The sequence below is a fragment of the Pangasianodon hypophthalmus genome, chromosome 2, assembly GCF_027358585.1.
Source record: "Pangasianodon hypophthalmus isolate fPanHyp1 chromosome 2, fPanHyp1.pri, whole genome shotgun sequence".
NCBI lineage: Eukaryota > Metazoa > Chordata > Actinopteri > Siluriformes > Pangasiidae > Pangasianodon > Pangasianodon hypophthalmus.
In genome coordinates, this window is record NC_069711.1 from 14,258,072 (window position 1) to 14,280,607 (window position 22,536).

At 40.6% G+C, this 22,536-nt stretch overlaps 1 protein-coding gene across 3 annotated transcripts in view; it reads right to left on the bottom strand.

Annotated features, from left to right (window-relative positions):
* Window positions 1-22,536, bottom strand: part of plxna1b (plexin A1b) — a 179,407-nt gene that overhangs the window by 55,502 nt on the left and 101,369 nt on the right. For all 3 annotated transcript variants that reach the window (XM_026909744.3, XM_053230496.1, XM_034311693.2), the window contains 5 exons: window positions 18,987-19,087; window positions 17,063-17,186; window positions 9,092-9,245; window positions 8,478-8,577; window positions 3,722-3,836 (listed from right to left, as the gene is read on the bottom strand). In XM_026909744.3, the coding sequence (XP_026765545.1) occupies window positions 3,722-3,836; window positions 8,478-8,577; window positions 9,092-9,245; window positions 17,063-17,186; window positions 18,987-19,087 (594 nt within the window). The remainder of the gene's footprint in view (window positions 1-3,721; window positions 3,837-8,477; window positions 8,578-9,091; window positions 9,246-17,062; window positions 17,187-18,986; window positions 19,088-22,536) is intronic.

A 22,536-nucleotide genomic window follows, 5' to 3' on the forward strand; every position in this document is an offset into this window, starting at 1 on the left:
ACCCAGGTAATTCTTAGCAGGCATCATTTGCACACACTTGGGCTGTAAGAGAGTGGACTAGCACTCTAGTGGACCTTACGTATTGAGTTGGTTATGTTATTTGTCCTTAGACCCAACTTTTGTGGGTAGGTTAACTCAAAGTGTTTTTTCCCCCATAGTGGTGCTTCACATTAGCACTTTTGAGTAATGCCATGGACTTATCATGGAACTGATGAGACACATCAGATGTGAACATATTTCTCTGTCCATTCATCTTTAAACATTTTGTCTTTATCATGTACTTTTCATTTTTTTGAACGAAACATAGTACCACTTCACTAATCAGACCAGAAGGGGTACATGTAATAAAAAGTCTAACATTCAGCCCTTTCTGAGAGAATGACTAGCGGTATAGTGAGACTCTTGATCGTTTTAATAATTTACGTAACTTCAGGTGATTTTATAAGTCATAACAGAGGGCCTGCAACAGAAGCTGTGGCGAGTCATGTTAGAGTCACTGAACTATGGCGAGTTTTTTTTCCCCTAGTACTTGTTTCCGTCCATTTAAATACTTTGCTGGGTCTGCAAATTGACGACCCCCTGCTATAATATCTAACCCTCCCTCAAACTCTTTCATTCTCTGTACTACAACTACAGATTTTTTTTAAAGATATTTACCACAAAAACATGAAAACCAAACATATAAAAGAACAAATATATTTCCTCTGTAATAGGTTCAGATGGCAGAGCTGCGTGTGACAGGTTCTGAGCAAATTCCTCTTATGCAAGTGAATATATGTGTGTGTGTGTGTGTGTGTGTCTGTGTCTGTGTTGGTCCTGACCTCCTGAATACTTTCTGTAAGCTGCAGTATGTAAGTTGTTTCTGAAGGCTGAAACTTGGTGAAAAATGAGAGACAGCCCTGATTCTGATTCCTTCGCCTTCTCTCTCTTTTCACTCGTCAGTGAGCACACTGCACAATCGGCCTTCGTGCTCTGCGTTTTTTCCTGCATGTCCAGCTGAGGAAGAGCCCGGCGCGCAGCCCTGTCACCTGAACCAATTACAGATTGGCCGATAGCTCAGCAGCCATGCTTTGTTGATAGGGAGCTTGAGAGTTGTCAAGTAAATCCGAAGAGCGGGAAGAAAAATTGGAGGAACGTGGAAGGAATATAAATCGGGGGATTGCAGTATGGAAGAGTGAGGGAGAGAGGGACGTCTGAGTTAGTCATTCTTTAAGAGCTCAGAACTGCATCGACTGAACCTGAGCTTCCTGTCAGAGTTCATTTGTTCGCTGTCTAAGCATGGCTTGCAGCACAGCAAGCTAAATATTTTCAGCAGCCGCAAAAACACGCAAACACACTAGTCCTAATGCAGTCAGTGGTGGATTATGAGGGGCACAGATAAGTACAGCCAGAGGGGGGTCTGGCTACCACATGAACCAGAAAAAATGGGAATCACAGCAGGAGACTATGGACATTATAGGAGCATGTGTGTGTCTGAGTGATGGATTAACTCTGGGAGCGTGTGGCTAGCCGATCATCTAAATGACATGACATGCAACGTCTCCGTACTCAGATGTGATTCAAAGGAGCAACCTCGAGACAGGACCCTGGAGACAAACGTGTTTGTGCGTGTTGGTCTCTCCTGCAGTCTGGGCAACAGACAGCAGCAGGAGAAGAAAAGTCTAGGCGTAATTGGACAGAGGTTTTATCCCCTCTGACCAATTAAACCACAGCTATGCACATACACACAACCAATCAGAGACCTCATGCCAAGCTGGGGAGATAGGACAATTAATTCTGGCAAAACTCTCTCTCTCTCTCACACACACACACACACACACACACACACACACACACACACACGCACGCACATATACACATTGGGAAATATCATATATATTCACACATAAGTGAATGTTTGCAGTGATGAAAGAGCTGGAGCAGAGCAGAATAGTGCAGAGATCAGAATGGTGCAGTGCTGAGTGTGTGTGTGTGTGTGTGTGTGTGTGTGTGTGTATGTGTGTGTGTGTGTGTTTTCCACCAACATTGTGCCGAGGCCGTGCTCATCCAGGGAACCAAAAAGCCTTTTTGTGAACCAGCCAACATTTCCACTGATTTAAGAGCTGAACTGTTGTAGATGTAATTAGATGTGGGAGTTTACTGACAAAGGCCTTAAAAGATTAACTGTGAATAGTTTTACAAGTTGTACTTCTGGTTTTGAGAACTTATTTTATAGTTCAAGGACAAAACCTTCAAATACATCGACACACAGCACAAAGAATAGAAGTAAAATAGAAAAAAACGCTGTTTTTATTGCTTTTAGCTGTTTATCTTACCTGCGCAGTTGCTCAAACTGAATTTTGTTGGAATAATAATAATAATCTTCAAGCTGCCCCATCTTATTTTAAAGGAAAAATCCACCCTGAACACATTTCAGTACAAACATGTTTAATATGAGTGATGTGCTTAGTGATTCTAATGCTAATTTGTTGGTTGATGCTGTACTTTTGTTAGTTGTGTAAGACTTTGTTGGTTTTGTGACGCTCTGACTTCACAAAGGAGACATTTATAGTGCAGTTACGTTGCCGTTTAATAGGAGAAAAAAAGACATTCCGCAATGTCAAACATGTGATAACGGTCAAGTTTCACTGGTAGCTCCTAAAAACAAAACGGCAAGAGCTTATATTCTCACTCACCATTTCCAGCAACGTTCAATGTCATGTTAACGAGATGAAGTAGTGGTAACAGCAAAAGTGGGACTAAAAAGTTCCAGAATGCAATGCAGCTACATGACACAGCTGCGCTGAGTTACGGCAGCGACTCGGCTCGACTGACGAGCGCAATGATGTATACAGTGGTATTTGCATCAAAGCTGAAGTTTTGGAAGTTTTGGAACATGATCTGTTTAGGTCAGAGTTTATAGATGTAGTGGTACCTCAGCTGGACAGACTAAAGCAGTAAAACGCTGCTGCATTGATCTCTTTAGGTAGCAAAAGTATCTGGCAACACTATTAGTGTGTAGCTGAATGGCATCGTAGGATGTGGATAACACAGGAGACCAACATATGGAAGCTTAAACTAAAAAAATATATAAATCTTGTATGTCATTAAATATCACATTATAAAAATCGATATGCAAGTTGATCAAGGTGGATTTTTCCTTCAAATGGCAGGTTCTTGGTTATTTTTGCATTTTGGTCCTTTGATCTGAACCAATCCAGACAAAAACTGGAAGAACAATGGACTCTCTATGGAAAAGCATGGAATACTTCTATATCAGGCATTGACATGGACCATTAACATGATACGGGATTTACACTGCGTAACGTAACCGCACGCCTGTATACTTTCAGTTGTCAAATGGGTTTTCCATTTCCGCAATCATTATTTTCCGTTTCGTTCATGTTTAGTTGCTTTCACTGCATAGTAAGTTTTCCTGCATTTTCCTGAGGAAAAAATAGTCTCAATTGTCAGACCAGTGCTGCGTCTGTGTGGGCTTCTGAGATGCAGAACCACGTTCTCAACACCCCAACCTGTTAATATAAGCGCCAATATAAAAGGCAAGACATTCCCCAGCACTCGCGTCACACGGAGGTAGGAGGTGTGAACTGGCACTTAGTTTGCAGTTCAACAGCATTTACCTGTACATTACCAAGCCATAAGAACACTACTACACAATCACCACAGGAGTGTTCTTCATATGCAGTGCTGTTAATCAGTCACGTGGCAGGAAACGACTCACCTCAGACATGTTGACCCGGCCTTCCTGGAATGAGCACTCATTCGCATTCTGCGTGCACAAGTGACGATATTTGCACCAATGACACGGGAAGGAGCCGTTCACACACGACAGGCACCTGCAGAGAGAGAATTTATGGACACGCAGACCTTAAATAAAAGCAAGGGCAAAAATATTTGCACAGAACTATAGTAACACTGAGTAAAGGACTAAGTGTCAACTGTCCTTTCCCTGTCTTTCCATCACGAGTAAATGACTGTCCCTGTCTTTCATCCTGTGTCTTTCGTTATTTCCCTCTTTTTTCTTTTAAAGTCAACCTTTTTTTTTTTTGAAGCTGCTCTTTCATCCCCACACAAAGATGAGCTTTCAGTAAGACACCCATGGTTTAGAGCGAAACAGAGACGAAGAGAGTGATGACATGAGAGAGAAAGATCAAATAGTGTAGGATTTCCCATGGAGAGAGGGGGAGAGAGAGAGAAAGAGACATCTGATGAATAGTATATAACAGGTTTTGAGCTGTTCTGAGTTCCCCCCACACTCAGACGTACGCAGACAAAACAAACACGCGCACAACCCCCACATCCGCAGCAGTCTGAGTGCTTTGGCTAGAAAAGCTAAACCATTCATTTAAATTAATCACCTCAGCCAAGCGATTTGTTCACCCACAGCCATTAAATGAACATTCAGAACAAAGACGGCCGGCCACGTAATTGAATCACATGATCCTCTTAATTGACCAATCTGCTTCTGTGTTGAGAGAAGCTGCCCAATTAGTTGAGAAATGGACGGTCAAGGAAATTATCCCTGCTTCCTAATTCAAAGTGAGCAATTTATCATAGAATGCTTTGCAATGTCCGACGCTGTTTATTGTTGGAGAGAGGATGGTGTGTATCTGCGCATTTGTGTGTATTAATACAAGTGTGCTTGTGTTTGTTAAGTGGCCTCCCACTGAGGCTCCATTTGTCTCCATGTTATTACTGAATCTCTGGAGAGCCAGTTGGTTCCATCCACCCGAGAGGGTCAGGGAATCAGAAGAGCCAGCCAAGATTGACGAGAAATGAACGACAAACATGCATACACACATTTATCTTACTATCTTTGTTAGGACCATTATTAATTATTAACTGATAATTATTAATCTAATTAATGCTATGCTACACCTAAATCTAACCACAATCTTAACCTCAGCAACCAAAGGAAATTTATTTGGCTCTTTTATTTTTTTTTTTTTTTTTTTTTAATAAAGGCTACAGTTTTTGTCCCCACATGGTCAAAAGTGTCAGATATTCCAATACCTGTGGGGACATTTGGTAAAAACATGCCCACACACACACCCAAACACACCCCTACACACAAATCATAAATTATGGGTGGGGGTAGTGGTTTAAACATTTAGAAAATGGAGAGGTAAACACAGGTACCAGTTTTAATTATCTGTCTAGGACAGTAAGACTCAAACCACATTTGGGACATTAAACATTTAACATACTTTTCATTCAAATGTTTCCCAAACTGTTTTCATCCTAACTCAGCCATTTCTTTTTTTTGGCTTTTAGAAAAAAGAAAAAAAAAAAGAAAAAAAAAAGGAAAAAAAAGAGACCTCAGTCCCATTCTGAATAGATGAATTCAGATGAATAGATGACAAATGAATATTCATGAATTCAACAACATTTAGCTGCAGATTTAACAAATAAGCAAGAATTAATGAAAAAAAAAAAAAAAGAATATTCATTAACTAAAGTGTTAATAACCACTTTAATAAATGTACAACATAATTAAGTGATGGAGATCTAACATGTGAATGAACTTGTTATTGCTGGAAAACTAAAATGTTAAAAATACAGAAGTTAAAATATCACTCATCCATTAGCTATGACTCCTTTAATAAAGTTGCTCTGCTTTTTTCTTTCTTTTAGTTTGGTTAGCAATTAAATAAGTAGCACTAGACCTCTTGACAGCTGGCAAGCAAACGGAAAAGCAACTGTACTGAACCTGAACTAAAACTTGGATAAGAAGTATTGACAGCTCTGGGATTTAAAGAGTTTCAACACAGCCAGCCAAATTACCCCTGTAGCATTTGCAACGAATGTTGCTCAGTTGTGAAGTAGAATTAGTTAGCGATCTAACTTTTGCCAGATAAGCAGTGTTTGTCTGTTTTTGAAGATTCTTCTGAAGCTTCTTCTTGCGGTCTTCTGACCACAGTCATGAGATTGTATTGCTTGTGGCATGTGTATTTTGTTCTCTGATTAGTCTGAGCCTCAGTGATGCAGCATATCTGTGCTTTTTTCACTTCTGCAGCTTCCTGGCACAAAGCCGCCGCCGCCGCCGCCGTCGCTGCTGCTGCTGCTGCAGGGATGTGGAATTTCCGTGGTGGCACTGGCCATGACTAGCAAAATTGCACACATATTTGCATGACAGCAGCTTTTGGAGGACCCAGATGCACAGTCTGTACCTGTTTTTTATTTATTCATTTTCATTATATTCTAACCTAATCATGAAAGGATAATTATTCTTATTCTTCTTTGTAAACGTTTCCAGCAAGTTACTATTCTCTGACTTTCAGCATTCCCTTGTTTATCCTTCCGTCTAACTACAGTTGTCTGTTTTCTGCAAAGCTAACTGTTCTGATAGGTTAAACCTCTCACCTTGTGTTCACTAACTGACGCTGACGCTTTTATTTATTATGATAATGGCAGCACGATGTCTTGAATACTCCTGCGAACTTTATTTGTGTTTTGATATTTCCCTAATGTGCATCTTTGAAAAGAAGGGACAAAATTGCACTTCTATGAAAATTAGTTGGAGTGGCGGACATGTCCCCCCCCGTGTTGCCAACATCTGCTACTTCCCTGGATAGTGTGCTGGCGGAATACAAATCTTTATCCTGTTGTCCCCCTGCACATCTCCCTCTCAACAGGGTTTAATCTGGTGCCTCTTCTGCATCACCCCGGAGTGTGTCGAGCCCCATCACACCCACTGTTCCCACAAGTGCCAGTCTGAAGTGAGGGTTAATTTTTCTGGCGCTTCATTTCAGTCACCTCTCTGAACCAGATTCATTATAATCCCCTCACGTCGCATGGAGCTCTTTATAAGCTACATTCTACTAGGGCCTGGCTTCTCTCTCTCTCTCTCTCTTCCCCTGCCTTTATTCTCTCTTCCTTTCTAAATTCTCTTCTATCATATTAAAATGGCCGTGCTGCCCAGGCCTGCTATGCACGTCACCAACAGCAAAGACCACAATACACCTTGAATACCTTTTTCCCCAACCCTTCTTTCACTTTCATTACACATAGCTCGGCCTTTTCATTCCAGTAACTGATTTAAAGTGAGAGGGGAAATTGTAAATTGCTGGCAAGTTAAATGGCAAGTGCTCTTAAGGGAAGTGTGAGCGTGTGCGCTCTCTCTTACACGTGCCAAAAATGTGTTCGCTTCTCAAAAAGCCCTTTCCAGGAAGTAATTGCCCCCTCATTGCAGGCTCTTCTTCTTCCTCTTTTCCACTTCCATCTTTTTCTCCTTATCTCTCCCTTCTTGAATCCAGGCCTCTCCCCTTCATCCCTCTTCCACCTTCCGTCCCACCTCCAAATCACACAGTGCTTTAGAACTGCACGATGATTTCAAAAGAGCGCGTTTTCAGTGCAGTGCGTGTGATTTGGAATGAACTGAATGTGTCTTCTGTAGGAAGATCCTGGCATCCTGAGCGCTCCATAATAGCTAATGCTCAGGCATATACAGCCACAGCTCAGTTTAATTAAGAGACGATCATGACTGCGTGTGATTTTCCATTTCAGCGTCTCTCATTTTCCGACCCCCTCTCCACCTCACCCCAAAATGGCACCGCTCCAAATTAGATTAATATTAATATGCAAATTTATGGCATTTCCAAGTGCACAAGACCTCATCAGTTGAATAAATAAAAGGGGCTGTGTGTGTGTGCGTGTGTGTGCATGTGTGTATACACGACTCCGGCGCCTCTTTTTTCCTGATAAAATTAAAAAAGGGGTGAAATTCAAGCAATTTCTATACCTTTCAGCCCAGCTTAAAACCGCGCCGTGTTTATACTTTCAGTTCACACACGGATGATAATGAGCGCATACAAATGTGTGTGTGCACATTTCTGTGCCCTACGCTGTCCCTCCTTCCCTGCCTGCCTGACACACACGCATACTCACTGTTATCTATTAGAGAGAGTATTATATGACTTGGATGTTGCTACACTGCATTTTCTCAAGAACGTGAGAGAGAGAGAGAGTGTGTGTGTGTGTGTGTGTGTGTGTGTGTGTCAGATCCCCTTGGAGACAGCAAAGGGTCTCATCTGTCCTGCAATGAGACACGACACACACCCCAAGAGAGCCTGAAACCATCTGGACTCTTACAATAACCCTCTTACACTACGCAGCAGTTACATCGCTGAATGAGATTTTAAACACTGCCATGCTAGGAAGAGCTTTCTCACTAAACACACTGCATTTCCGCTACAAATGCTCATTTACTGCTATTTGTTTCCATGTAGTTCTGTAAATACAAGTCAATATCCAGATTTCCATTTATTTGACTGCATAATTATGCTTCGTTTTCTTTTAACCATACCCTTTCTTCCAAGCGCATCAAATACCTGTCAATCATCCTTCCTCTACTGGGTTGCCATGGTTACTGAAATCTGACCCCCATGGGTAAATTGAGAGGACCAGAGGGGAAGAAAAAAAAAGGAAGAGAAATGGTCAGAGAAAGAGGAAGGACAGAGAACAAGGAGAACACTTACGATTTGTGGACAGTGCAGTTGTAGAACACGAAATCCACACTAGCAAACTTCTTTCCTGTTTCTTTTGACTTCAGGTAGAGTTTCACCACACGTTTATCACCTGGAGAGAGCAAGAGAGTGAGCACGGGTGATGGAGAGAAGGAAAGGTATCTAGGCAACGCATCGTGCTTTCTTCCCCCATAGCAGGGCATTGCAGTGGTAAAAATAGCTGGCTTTGATTGTGCTATGATTACTGTGGATGTGATCAAAATTGCACTGTAGGATCCTCACATAATCAAAATAGCCATCTTCACTGAGACACCATGCTCATATTGCCATAGAGACAGTGAGAATACTGCAACTATTAGCAAATGACTCTCAACCACAAATCAGGAAGAGACTGCCAGGTTGAAAATGTGCTCGGTTCTAATTCTCCACCTTAAGACTGAGAGCGTGAAGATTTCGAAATTCTGGCTTCTCTGTGAGACTATTTTTTTTTTCCATCTCCATCTCTATTATTCCTGTATGTTGACTTTGGATTTTCTCCTGATGTCCCTTTCTCTCCTCACTCACACACACACACACACACACACACACACACACACACACACACACACACACACACACACACCCACCTTGGTGGCGAGTGATGGGGATGAGCTCCTTAGTGCTGGGGGAGAGGCAGTAGATACGAGATCCCTGTATCCTGGCTTCAGTCTCAGTGTAGTCTTCAAAGGAGCAGTTCACGCCTGCGGACAGGTCCGGAACATTCCGTGCCTGGAGAACCAACTGGAGAAGCAGAAAAACTTAGAACATTAATGAAAGAGAATCTGGATTTTCTAGCTCTAAAACAACGTTATTAATGCTAGCTAAAACCACGGTTTGTACATAAACAAGCTTCTCATTAGCGGACAGAAAATCAGTCAATTAACAGAGAACACTTGTTTTTTTTCTCCCCATAAAATTCCCTTACAGTGCAATGACTTTTGCCCGTCTCTACACATCAGATATTTTTCTTTTGCCTACATCAGCCTGTTTCACTCAGAAATCCATCACATTATAGAAGAAAAATATAATACAATTCCCATTTCACATTTTCCTCATCATTTGTCATGTAGTGTAAAACTCAGGATTTTGTATCATTGGCGTGTTTCTATCCGTCTGAGTTCAATCACACTACCCAGCATGCATTGTTATTGTAAATCTTCACTGCGAGCTACTGACTGCTTGTGGGCTAGTGCTTGTGAATAAGATCTACCAGCCAATCTTAGCACAGGAGGCTGTGGCAGAATACAGGTAGTGAAAAAATGTCTCTGAACAAGATAACTTTTCAAGGTAACAATTTAGTTGAACAATGCCAGCGGAGCACAGTGTAGCCGGGTGTGAGGAAATACAAAGAGGCAAAGCTAATGGTGTTGTTTTTCACCATTCCCCAGAAGAAAAAACAACTTTGGAAGAAGCAGGTAGCTTGTATAGGAAAGGAGAAAAATTCTGTATATTTACTGGTGTGAAACCAGAGGGACTATGAGAAAGTTATTTGGACCCGGCACAAAAGATTGCAAAGACGCCTTTCCACTCCAAAGAGATAAGCTCCATGTCGTCTGCTTTAAAAAAAAAAAAAAAAAAAAGAATAGATGGCACACTGAGGTAAGGTAGCTAGCTAACTGCAATGTTACAAGACAAAAGCTCAAGTTAGAAGTTTTTCAGAAATGCATCCTGCTATAAACAGGAATCGTGCACTTGGTGTTAATTCGAAGAACTCCTGCTTATTATAGGATGCTTTCCAGCTAGTTTGAATTTGCTCTTCTCTATGCCACAGTTCTAGTTGCTGAGCAATAACAGAACAAAACGAAACAAAACAACAAAACCAATCCACTTTGTTCTGTCACCGGAGTCATTCGTGCTCTCTACTGAAATGATAATCTGAAGAAAGCTAGCAAAACTGAAGCATGTCTCCAAAAAAAGATATTTAGCTTCCTAGCAGTTCCTTACAGCACTACGTTGTCAATTTGTAGCTATCTTCTGCACTAGCTATTGAAACAGCGAATGAGAAGAAAGGGGGAAAAAAAAAAAAACAAAGTCACCATTAAATATCAGTCCAAAGTGGTTGTAGAATTTAAAACCATATTTCCACTTATAATATATGAGTCACCATGCTCAGGTTTGTCCAGTACTTAATCTGAGAGCGCTAGCTCTAAAGGTTAGCGAGACACTGCTGTAAGAGGCGAGTACGCACCGTTTACAACAGATGAATGAAACGGTGATGTGTATTTTGGCTACAGTGTCTATTTAAGCAGAAGAAATCGAAAAAGCACACAGATATGAACAGATCTAGTGTGGATAAGTTACCCGGAGGTCTGAGCGTCACTCATTCACTGTCACTAAACATTCCTGGTTAAAGCAGAATCGTTTAGAAATATGGCCTTAATGTGCTCACATTTTTCATCGTGACAGAGAAAGTAGTTCATCTAGGCTCTGAAATAAATCTTGCGACATGACAGAAATAGCATGTGTAAGCAAAAGCAACAGTTTTGTGAGTTTCGAGCAAACGACTCTGGAAGGGCGACGTCGTCTGGTACGCGCTCAGCACTAAGCACAGATGGAGTTTAGTTTAGCGAGCACGTTTAGTGCAGCGCTGACTGGACGGCTACAGCGATGCTTGGATGATTAACTATTAGTGGTGGATTTCCTCATCCGTCTCACACACTAGCTGGATGAGTGAGTATTATGAAATGAGATTTCGACAGGAGATAATTCAGATTGAACCATGATGCAATGAAAGGCACCGACATTAAAGAGTGATCTAGAAGACAGCATTAAATCTTGCCGACATTAATAAACCAGCTCTTAATAATTAATTTTTAAACAAGCAGGAGTCTGATTTCATCAGGTTGCTGAGTGCGCTAAACTCAGCAGCGTGCCGTCTCTTCCCCCATCATCCCCCATCATCCCCCATCTGCCTGTTTACGCTTCCTTTATTCTTCCACTGCCTTTTGTTTTCACCATCATCAACTCAACAATAAACCTGAAATGCCCTTTGACAACTAAATCGAGGTTGACTGAGGAGACTTTCCAGTCGACTATACACTCAGCACACCGTGGTCTATTCCGGTTCTCTAACCAGTTCAAAGTAACAGCTAAATGCATTTAATTAACACTCACTTGAGCGACGTGTATAAGCAGTGATCGTACAGCGAGCACAGTACAGTGTAAAGCCAGGTTAATAATACTGCTAAACCGAGTTGGGGAAACACTGCTCTTCTGCCTTCACACACGCAGCTGCTCCAGCTAAAAAGGGTTATTCAAACACTTGATTGAAAGTATTGCGGATGAAATGCTCAACAAAAATGACTCGGGTGGAGAGGACGGGATTTAATCTAAGGCGGCCTTCATCAGAGCTCAATTTCTACCCTTAAGGACGAGAGACATTAAAGCTCTTTTATAAAAAAGAAAAAGAAAAAAAAGGGGGGCAGTAGATAAAATTGCTTTATACAGGAATCCCTTTAGAGGCTGTAGTGCTGTGGAAATCCTCAGCATGGCCACAGATCTTTTTATACAGAGATTTAGAGATATTTGTGGCTCTGGAACAAAGATTTTAGTAAGTTACATCACTACTGTATACACTAAATATGATTATACCACAGCGCTGTTGAATTCTCAAATCTGATTGGTCAGAAGGTGTTGATTCACTTTCTATAGCATCATGCCTCGGACAGTAGTGCCAGCTATAATTCAAATGACAGCTTTATATTAATGCGCTTGTTCTAATGTCAAATCGTTGGATTTCATGGATCGTTGGATTTCGTGGAACAGACTATTGTTGCTATTTAACAAAGGAAAGCATGCTTTGTAACAGTCAGGAAGTTTTCCACCACAGGAGAGTCTTCAGGAAAGAGGGCTTCCTGTTCTCGCTAAAATATCCCAAGTTGCTTGCTTTTTGTCTTAAAACTTCAAGAATGTGATTTTAAAAAAGAGAGCCTGGTGAGGGAACCATTGCTCTGTAGCTGCTTTAAAGTAAGCGAACTAACATGACTTGTGGACGTTCCACTACATTAAATGTAACTATAAACGGATGAAAAAAAGCACACATTCATTAATAAATAAACAATTGTAATCGCTGGCACGCTGTTGTGGTATAAGAGGTGTAACACACTACAGGATGTGCTGTTATTGTAAAATAATCAGCTTTGGGGTGGGAACAGTAACTCCGGGTCACATCACACCACCCTCTCATTGATTACTTTCCCGTAAAAGCACACTCTGCTGTGTTTTACTCTTTACACAACTGAAACTCGCTCCTCTGCTCAAACAGATCATAACGTGCACATTCACAACAATGTGCAACAAATGTGTAAATTTTGGAAATAAATTTCAAGTGAGATCACGTGGACCTTCAGGAATGTTTCACTAGCTGATTACTTTGCGTTAAAAGTGACCCTGATTCTGTACTCATAATATATCCAAAGCCTCTATAAACTCTGTCTTAACACCTACAAGCAGCATACCATATGCTGACGATCCTCCCATGAAGTGACCTTGAAACAGAAGATTATTTGCTTTGTTCTGCTGTCAGCAGTCAAAACAGTCTCCATATTGTCTCTTGAAATGCAAAAGTACCACAAATACATACACAAGTGCATTTTATTTTATCCGTTTATAAATGTGTATAACAGATAAAGGGCGTTTATAACAGGTCTATTGTTAGTGTTTGTTACTAGCGAGAAAATCACTGGTGGTGTTGCTCTAACGTTGCCAACCGGCGCCGACTGACCATATATCTAGAGCCCTGTCTGAGACAGCTCTTGTAGCCTCGGCCATCGCAAACACTTACTTCTGACGTTTGGAAGATCCATCAAGAACCACTTTATTTTATCATTCTATCATGCAAGCATAACACTCCCAATGAGACCATTAATGGATGTGAGGTTGTGTTGGAGAGGTGCCATGCTCTACAGCCCTTAACGAAAGTGCACTGGACTCAACGAGCTTAGAATGGAAAGTTCCTAGAAATGAGACGGGTTCAGGACACTGGTGTTATATCTCTGCTGCTGGCTGCAGACAGCACAAACTGTCCTTGTAATTTTGGCCTGGTTTTGACGAGCAGTGGTAGTGAAACACGATGTAGCAGAGTCTCAGCAGGTTGCGCTGCCCTTGGTCATTTCTGCTGGTGTTGAGAATCAGCAAAATGAGATGAGGCCATTCCTCTCTTTTAGCACACCACAATTCAGTGACTTTGCAGACACTTCAAAGAAGGCATGGTACATCATTAGTATCAAAGTCTTGCCCATATTCTCCACTGCTAAAGGCAAGGACTCAAGGTGGTGTTTGTGCCTGCATGAGGCGCTTCTAAAAAAGATTTCCACAAATTCTCTGTATCAAAGTCGTCTGCAAATTCTCCGCTGCTAGAGGCAAGGACTCAGTGTGGTGGTTATGTCTGCATGACACTCCTATTAAGCAACACACTGTACATCCTCCATGGGACCAGTCGTGTGGTACACAGTGCTACCACACTTGGTCTTTTTGCTAGACAGAAGATGTGCTGACTTCATAGAAAAGAACTGAAATGTGTTGTGAGGCCAGACATAACTTTTTCACAAGCAGATATCACTGGAACCTGGAGTTCGTCTAAGTTAGTCATACCGAGGCTCATTACGCAATTTTCTGAAATACAGTGTAGTCTAAAAGTAAATGAATCACAACAACCTTTGTACTTCTGATTCCACAGAGTGTATTATGTGCTGGATAACAGCATGTCCCAGATTTTTTTTTTTAACTTCTAACAATTTAGATTAATGTAAGATTCTCAGATAACACTACTTTTATATTTCAGTGGTGGAATAATAGTGTGCACTGTACATTTATGTAAAACACATAATGTAATATATGTAATATTTAGGGTTCTTATGGTATTGGGTTTTCACGGTTACTCATATTATCTTACGTTGACTTTTTCAAAATCCTAAGGGTCGCTGATCAAACCCAAATGATTAAGTCACATCATTTGTGGGTTTTGGTTGGTGATGCTGGACAGACAGATTTAGATACAGCACGTTTTATATATATATATATATATATATATATATATATATATATATATATATATATATATATATATGATAAAATTCTAGGAACAGGACACTGCATTTGCTGGAATATCTTTGCCCTTTTTTTGTCGTATAAACAGAAAAAAGTGGGAATCTGTGGATTCAAAACTAAAGGCTGAATTGGGGGTGGGTAAAAAAATTAAATTAGCAGACTAAGAAAGAGAGATAGATTGACTTGAACTTTAATTTTACGTATTCGTTTCTTTTTCACTATCTTGCATACATTTAAAAGCCCTCAAAAGTCTTTATAAGTGTGTTTTATACATAAAGAAAAATCATAATTTTCTAAATCTGATTTTCTCATTTTGTGTGTGTTTATGGGTCCAGCATATGGGTCTATGTGTGTGTGTATATGTATGTATGTAGGTACATATATATTTTCTTCTTCTTTCGGCTGCTCCCGTTAGGGGTCGCCACAGCGAATCATTGGTCCGCATACTTGATTTGGCACAGTTTTTACGCCGGATGCCCATCATGATGCAACCCTCCCCAATTTTATCTGGGCTTGGGAACGGCACTGGGAGTGCAGGAACCATATGGAACATTTTATATATACATACACACACACACATTATATATATAATATATAATACACACACACACACACACACACACACACACACAGTCATGTGAAAAAATTAGGACACCCTATGTCCTAATAGCTAGTGTTTCCCCCTCTGGCTGAAATAACCTCAATGAGATGTTTCTTGTAGCCATGTGTCAGTTTCTGACATCGACTGGAAGAAAGTTTCCCCCACTCCTCACTGCAGAATTCTTTCAGCTGTGTGATGTTTGTGGGGTTTCTTGCATGTACAGCCCGTTTCAAATCTCCCCACAGGATCTCAATAGGATTTAGATCTGGGCTTTGACTTGGCCATTCCAGAACTCTCCATTTTTTACTTTTCAGCCAGTCCTTGGTGGATTTACAGGTATGTTTTGGGTCACTGTCATGTTTCAAGGTTCAGTTCTGCTTCAGCTTCAATTTTTTGACAGATGGTCTCACATGTTCCTCAAGCACCTTCTGATACAATGTAGAATTCACAGTGGATTCTTTGATGGTGAGCTGGCCAGGTCCTGCTGCAGCAAAGCATCCCCAAACCATAACACTTCCACCTCCATGTTTCACAGTTGGTATGAGGTTCCTTTGCTGAAATGCTGTAGTTGGTTTACGCCAAACATGCCCTCTGTTATGGTGTCCAAATAATTCAATTTTAGACTCATCTGTCCAAAGCACATTATTCCAGAAGTCTTGGCCTTTGTCTATGTGTTCTTTGGCAAACTTCAGTCTTACCCTCACGTTTTCCTTAGACAGCAAAGGTTTCTTCCTTGCACACCTCCCATGATAATTAAAGTTGTGTAGTCTCTTTCTGATTGTAGATTCATGCACTTTGACATCAACTGTAGCAAGAGCTTGCTGTAGGTCCCGCGATGATATTTTAGGGTTTTTGGAGACTTCTTTAAGCATCTTACGGTCTGCTCTTGGGGTGAATTTGCTTGGACGGCCTGACCTGGCCATGTTGGCAGTTGTTTTCCCACATGTTCTCCACTTGTAAATGATTTTCCAGCAGCAGGTTTTCCAGTGGAATGGCTGATTACAAATTCTTTTGAGATCTTTTTATATCCCTTACCAGACTCATAAGCATCAACAGTCTTCTTTCTGAAGGTCTCAGAGAGCTCTTTGGATCTCACCATGGTGATACCTCTCACTTCAACAATTAAGAGCAAACCAAACTAAATGTCTGAGGTTTAAATAAGGCAAGCCTCCTTCAAAATGCTCTGTAATGATGTTCTAATAATTTGCACCTGATGTGATACACCCGTAGGTAATTTTAGCCATTTTAAGTACAAATAAATGTGGGGGTGTCCTTACTTTTTCCTCACAAGAAATTGGATTTTTTTTTAAATTAATTTTGTTAATCTCCCAATATTGTATTGTTAAAATGAAGATCAAATGTCCAACTATGTTTAAAAAAAAAAAAAAAAAAAAAAAAAAAAAAAAACACAGGCTTTCATGGGGTGTCCTAATTTCATATGACTGTGTGTGTATGTATATATATATATATATATATATATATATATATATATATATATATATATAGAGAGAGAGAGAGAGAGAGAATCAAAGGCATGCCAAAACAGCCTCAGACCCCCAATGCATTTATGGGGGTTGGTAGTTCCTAGCATGGATAAAGCCCCATATGTTATGGCGATCTGCAGACATCATGCGACCTAATAATGCACAAGTGCAATCAAGCGCGCTACAATAAAAGCTCACAATAAAGGTCATATACTGCATTAACATGAGGTGTGTATATAAGATGCATGTCATCTTTAGTGAGACAATCACAAGTGCCTTGTAATGACACTCTCATCTCTGTGATTCAGGAGTAAATATTTCATTGTGTGTTTTTTTTAAAATGGTAATTAATACTGAGACAACCGTGAAAATTTTGAACCCCCCCACCATTATATCACCCCTAGTCATACTGCAGTGGTTCACACCTGGACTTCGGACATGGTGACAGAGATGTTGTTGGGTTGAACAGTTAAGTCGACACACTGGTCCACTCTGGAGGCAAAGCGCCAGGGTTCATCTGCCCGCTCGCATCGGTCCTTTCGGGAGCAGCTACACACAGACAAACACACAACACACACAAGATCATGCAACATGTTAATCACTGCATTGCAATGTTACCACGCCACTCACTCTGAATGATGCTTGTATGCCTGAACAGAGCTTTTATTGCCTCCTGTGTCCAATCTAACAAAATTGACAGTAATTTTTGTAGATAACACTTTTGCAGGCAATAACTTTCATAACGTCAGGCTTTCAAAATGTCAGCTTACAGGCAAACCATGACCTCATTTAAAAGCGGGCGTGTGCATATGCATCTGTAGGGTTCAGCTCTCTCGAGTTCCCACCTAATTTAAATGCTTATTGCAAATGCTACAGGGGAAGTCACTTAACTCAATAAGGGCATGTTGCACTTACTGTACTTCTAGCTCACGGGAGAGAGAATGAAGTCGCTACACCGGCACTAAGACTATTATGTTAATCATCTAGTCTGCCTAGTAGCCTGAGGCTCTGAAGCTTGGTATTTCAGACTAGAGACGCTCATCAGACATTTATTGAAGGAAGACAGTAGATATGAACGGAGGTTACCATGTTGCCTTACTTTAATTTCCATTTACATGCCCTCAATTAAAAATCATGCTAATGTTCGTCCTCTAAGGAAGATGGAGCGATAGGGAAACCGTTTTCTGTGTATTTGGGTGAAGTTTAATTAACATTTCTAAGCTGCTCTCGTCTCGTGCGGAGCAGTTAGAAATCAACAAGTTACTACTTTTTTTTTTTTTTTTAAGGATGCATTCACAGAGATATTGTTTTTCATTAAAAAAAAAAAAAGCTCCGATATCAAAATCCGATATCAGGTGATACTATGAGACGTAAGCTATTACTATGAGATGTACGTAAGCCTGATGATGTCGCACTAATGAACAGATGACACGAAATGACCTGGACATAGTTCACGATTAGCGACAGCAATCGAAACAAATCAGACTGCAAACTATGAAAATGGTGAGAGGAGCTATTACAGCATGTTCCTACAAAACAAGTACCCTGATAAAAGATTTTACTGCATCTTTACTAGAGAGTGCGAGGGCAGCCAACCTGAGAGCTAAGACGGAACAGCATCAGTGAGAGTGGTCAGTAAAAATGAGAAGGTGCTGTGAATTACGTGCACACACGAAGGTATTCTCGAGCACGGAGCAGTGAAACTGTCGCACATGAGAGAGAGAGCAGTTCAGTTCAGCGAGCACTGAGAGACACGCGCTTCCTTTACACTTTGCTCTCAAGTCAAGGGGCAATTCATGGCACCTCGCTCTCATTTTAATGACCACGCCTGATGATACTGTACGCTCTGTACACTCATGTTATAAAGCTGAAACATTGCAAACACAAGACTCTAGCAGTTCACTGCTAGCAGCAGAGGCCAAAACAAGCATAAACAGAGCTAAATATAACGTTCCATGACGCCCCTGATGGTTTAATACTAAATACATCATTCATTTCCATCTGAAAAAATGGTATTGATGCATCCCTATTTTGTTTTTCATTCAAATCATCAGAAAAACAGACTTTTCACACACACATACAGCACTCCCAGTCGAACCCAATCCCCCTCCGATTCAATCAGTGGCAAGGCGGCCTGTCAGATTCAGATTTATAAGGTGATGTGGAAATGACAACAGTAAGATTTGTAGTTCATAAGCCATGTGCTTCCTGTTACAGCATATATGATCCTTTATAGCGAGATGTTGAAGGAACGTATCATTCAAACCACATGGCCGCTTTTGGCAGGAACATATACTCTAGTATACTCAAGATATGGTTTTGATGATATTCAATATCCAATATACTCACACATTGAGCAGGACACACCAGCCACAGTGAGGATCTCTGGAGCCCAGACACTCGGAACACGTAGTGTACTGATCACAGCTCTCTACAGGAACACGCTTCACCTAGACACAGAGAAAGAAATATTACTCTCATTAAGGTCATTGAAGTAAACGCTGTTCTGTACACTGATTTCTCGCTATATGTGCCCACAGACAGCAATTAGGTGACGTAAGAGCAGATCGAGGCTCCATGTGGCTCGTTCATTTGTCCGTGTGCACTGGGGTGTATGTGTCACATTTGCTCCTACCTGCATGTGTGTGTGTGTGTGGATATCACAGGTGTGACTGTGTGCATATGCGAAGGAGTGACCCTGCTTCTCATGACCTGCTGGGCTTTCTGACAGTTACCATGGTGAACCTAATCTCGCTGACAGCCACCAGGAGAATGTGGTGCTTGGGACAAAGAAATGTGTGTTTTAGAAAGTAGAAAGAGCGAAGAGTTGCTATTTTGTGGGGATTATGGTTGGTCCTGGTGTGCTGCGTTTTTTTGTTTTGGTTTTTTTTTTGGTGGGAAAAAATTAAAGGAAATGGCAAGCAATGTTTTGAAAATATTAGAGATGGAACTGATCAGATACTCAGAGTCAGCATTAAAAAAAAAAAAAAAAAAAAAAGCAGTGGATCAGGAATCAGGGGGAAAAAAAAACAAATGAATTTGATCTGATCCTGTAACAACATTGGAATTGGTTTTGGAAAAATATTTTATTTTATATTATATTATGTTTTATTTTAAAATATTTGCAAGTGATTTTTGTGTGAAAACTGCAGTTTTGTGTAACTCATGTTTTAGCTATGTATTTTTTACTTGTTTTTATTTTAAGTGCTTCAGTTAAAGGTGCAATAGTGAAGATTTATTCTTACTAGTGCAAATAAGGTGAAAAATTATGTAAAAATGATAAAAAATTTTTACACCATTATGAAGAAATAAAAAAAATAATAAAATAAGCCATGGTTTGGAAACCAGTCTTATATTGTTACTGTATGTCTGTATTTGCACTGGTCTCTTGTCAGTCATTTTACAGACACGCCCCCAACGTCCCGTTCACATCCTCATAAATCATTATGAGGAGAAGCTGCATGTTCTCTGAGCTTGAATGGAAGTGATGCCACGACAGTCTTCACTAACGGTGACTCTAGATAGCATGCTAATGCTAGTTGAACCACCATAAGTTTTGGGGGCGGAGCTTTGTGTACATGGGCAGAAATGGGCAGGCTCATTGAGTAAAAAAACTCATTCAAATCTTATTCAACTCCACCCGTTTAACCGTTAGAGACCGTTTTCCTCACAAATCTTACCTAATAAATGTTTAATAAATCCTTTTAAATATTGGTAGTTTTTAAAGAAAACAGTATCGGATAAGAGTTGATGTTGGTTGATATTCAAAGCTTCAGTATCAGTATCAGAAAAGAAAAAGTAGTATGCGCCATCTCTAGAAAATATTAAAGAAAAAGTCCAGTGTGACTTTTTTCCCCAGAAAGCAGAGCCCATAGCCTAACCTGCTGCTGTTATCTCGCTCACACAGCCAAAGTTTACAGTTTTTAAAGGGATTAAAGTTCACACAGACCGCAGGTTCCCACTCTGGTTAGTATTTTCCCTGCTCTACCGCACTTGATTTAACTATAATCAGCTACTAAACAGCTGCTCCTGAGTTGAAGTGGGCATGTTAGAGCAGGGAAGACACTAAAATGTTCAGGACATGAGGTACTCCACGACCAGGGCTGGGAACCTGTGAAGTAGACAAACCTGGCAGGAAATGGAAAGTAAAGTAAATTCCTGCGGACCCTCCCAAATGAAGTAAACTTCATCACAAAAGTTTAAAAAAGCGCCAGGGAAAAAAACAGAGATCTAATAAAAGATGGGCAAGCTGAGTGCAAGAGATGTTATTGCATTGAGTCTTGAGGCCAGTTTGAACACAGTGTGTGTGTGGTGGGAAAGAGAATCCTTTTAATCTGACTGCAAAAACAATAAACTCCATCCCCTTAGGTCAGTACGCGTGTGTGTACACACACACACACACACACACGCGCGCGCACACACGCGCACGTGCAGCTTGAGAGAAACTGGGCGAGAGAGATGAGTTGGAAGTCTGCCAGGGACTGAATGGCTACAGACACAGTTGAGTCAGAATAGAGGGAGGGAGAGACAGAGAGAGACGGAGAGACGGAGAGACTGAAGTGAGAACAGATGGGTTCTCAGGAACAGCACGTTCAGGATGGAAAGTGATCAGGTATACGTTATATATACGAGAGGTTGTGCGAGTGTGTCGTGCACTAACCATCACTAAGCGCTCTTAGAGGTGCTCTGTCTAAATGAGGTATAGAACAAGCTTCCCAGTGACATGATGGGGGGGGAAGGCAAGTCTGGAATGGCACGCAGTTTTGATGTCGTCACTGTCTCTCCTCCTCTCCCTCTCATTCACACACACCTACACAGATTCCTGACGTCGGGAAATATAACCGTTTCATAATCTTCTGTTTTGTGAGTGGTAGAAATCAATGTGGCACTCATGACAGGAGCCAAATGAAGTCAAGTAAAATGACAGACATCAAACATCGCCTGATAATGGACCTGTCAACACGTGCACACGCACACGCACACACACACACACGCACACGCACACACACACCTTGAAAAAGTTCTCTCATCTCCTTCAGGCTTTCATCTGTCACATCTCTACCTAAACATCCTGCAATCAAATCTCCTACAGAAATCAATTTTGGTTATCTACAGAAACACAATACACACGAAGGAACCAAATGGGAGGGAAGCAACTAAAAATTCTCAACCTTGGATGGAAAAAAAATAATAATTTTGAGGCAACAGCTTTGAACTGTAGACAGAAAAAAACACAAGCCAAGCTAATAACTTTAATACTAATACTAACTTCATTAATACTAATAGTATTAATGTCTCCATTTTTATTGCGGTACTAAAAGCCACTTAAGAGCTTTACTTCTGAGAGCGAGTGGACAACAGCCTTAAATTATGCTGAGATCTTAGCTGTTTTACACAAAAGTGGATTATTTTCCAAAAAACAGCACGCTCTACAGCGTTTTATTCCTCTTATACTACAGTAATTTGTCATCATATTTTATTTATTAAATGAGCAATAAAGCATGCTATTTAATCATTTATAATTATATTTAATGTAATGGAACGTCCACAAGACAAGTTAGTTCCTGTTATCACTTACATTATAGCAGCTAAAAACATTCACGCCCTCACCAACCTGTCTTTTTCTCAAAACAAACAAAAAAAAAGAAAAACACAACTTGTCACGTTACCGAGCACAAAGCACAAAGTTCTCTGTCCTGAAGACTCTACCATGGCAGAAAACATACTGTTCCAAGTAAATGCCGGCACTGGAGTCTCCATCCATAAATGTTAAATAAACATCTCCTTCCAGAAGACCTCATTACATCAATGAATAAATGGGGTTTTTGTTTTTTAGTTAAATAACACATTGTTTAAATTAGATTATCTGGCATGTCCATCATACTGTGTCCCTGTGAAT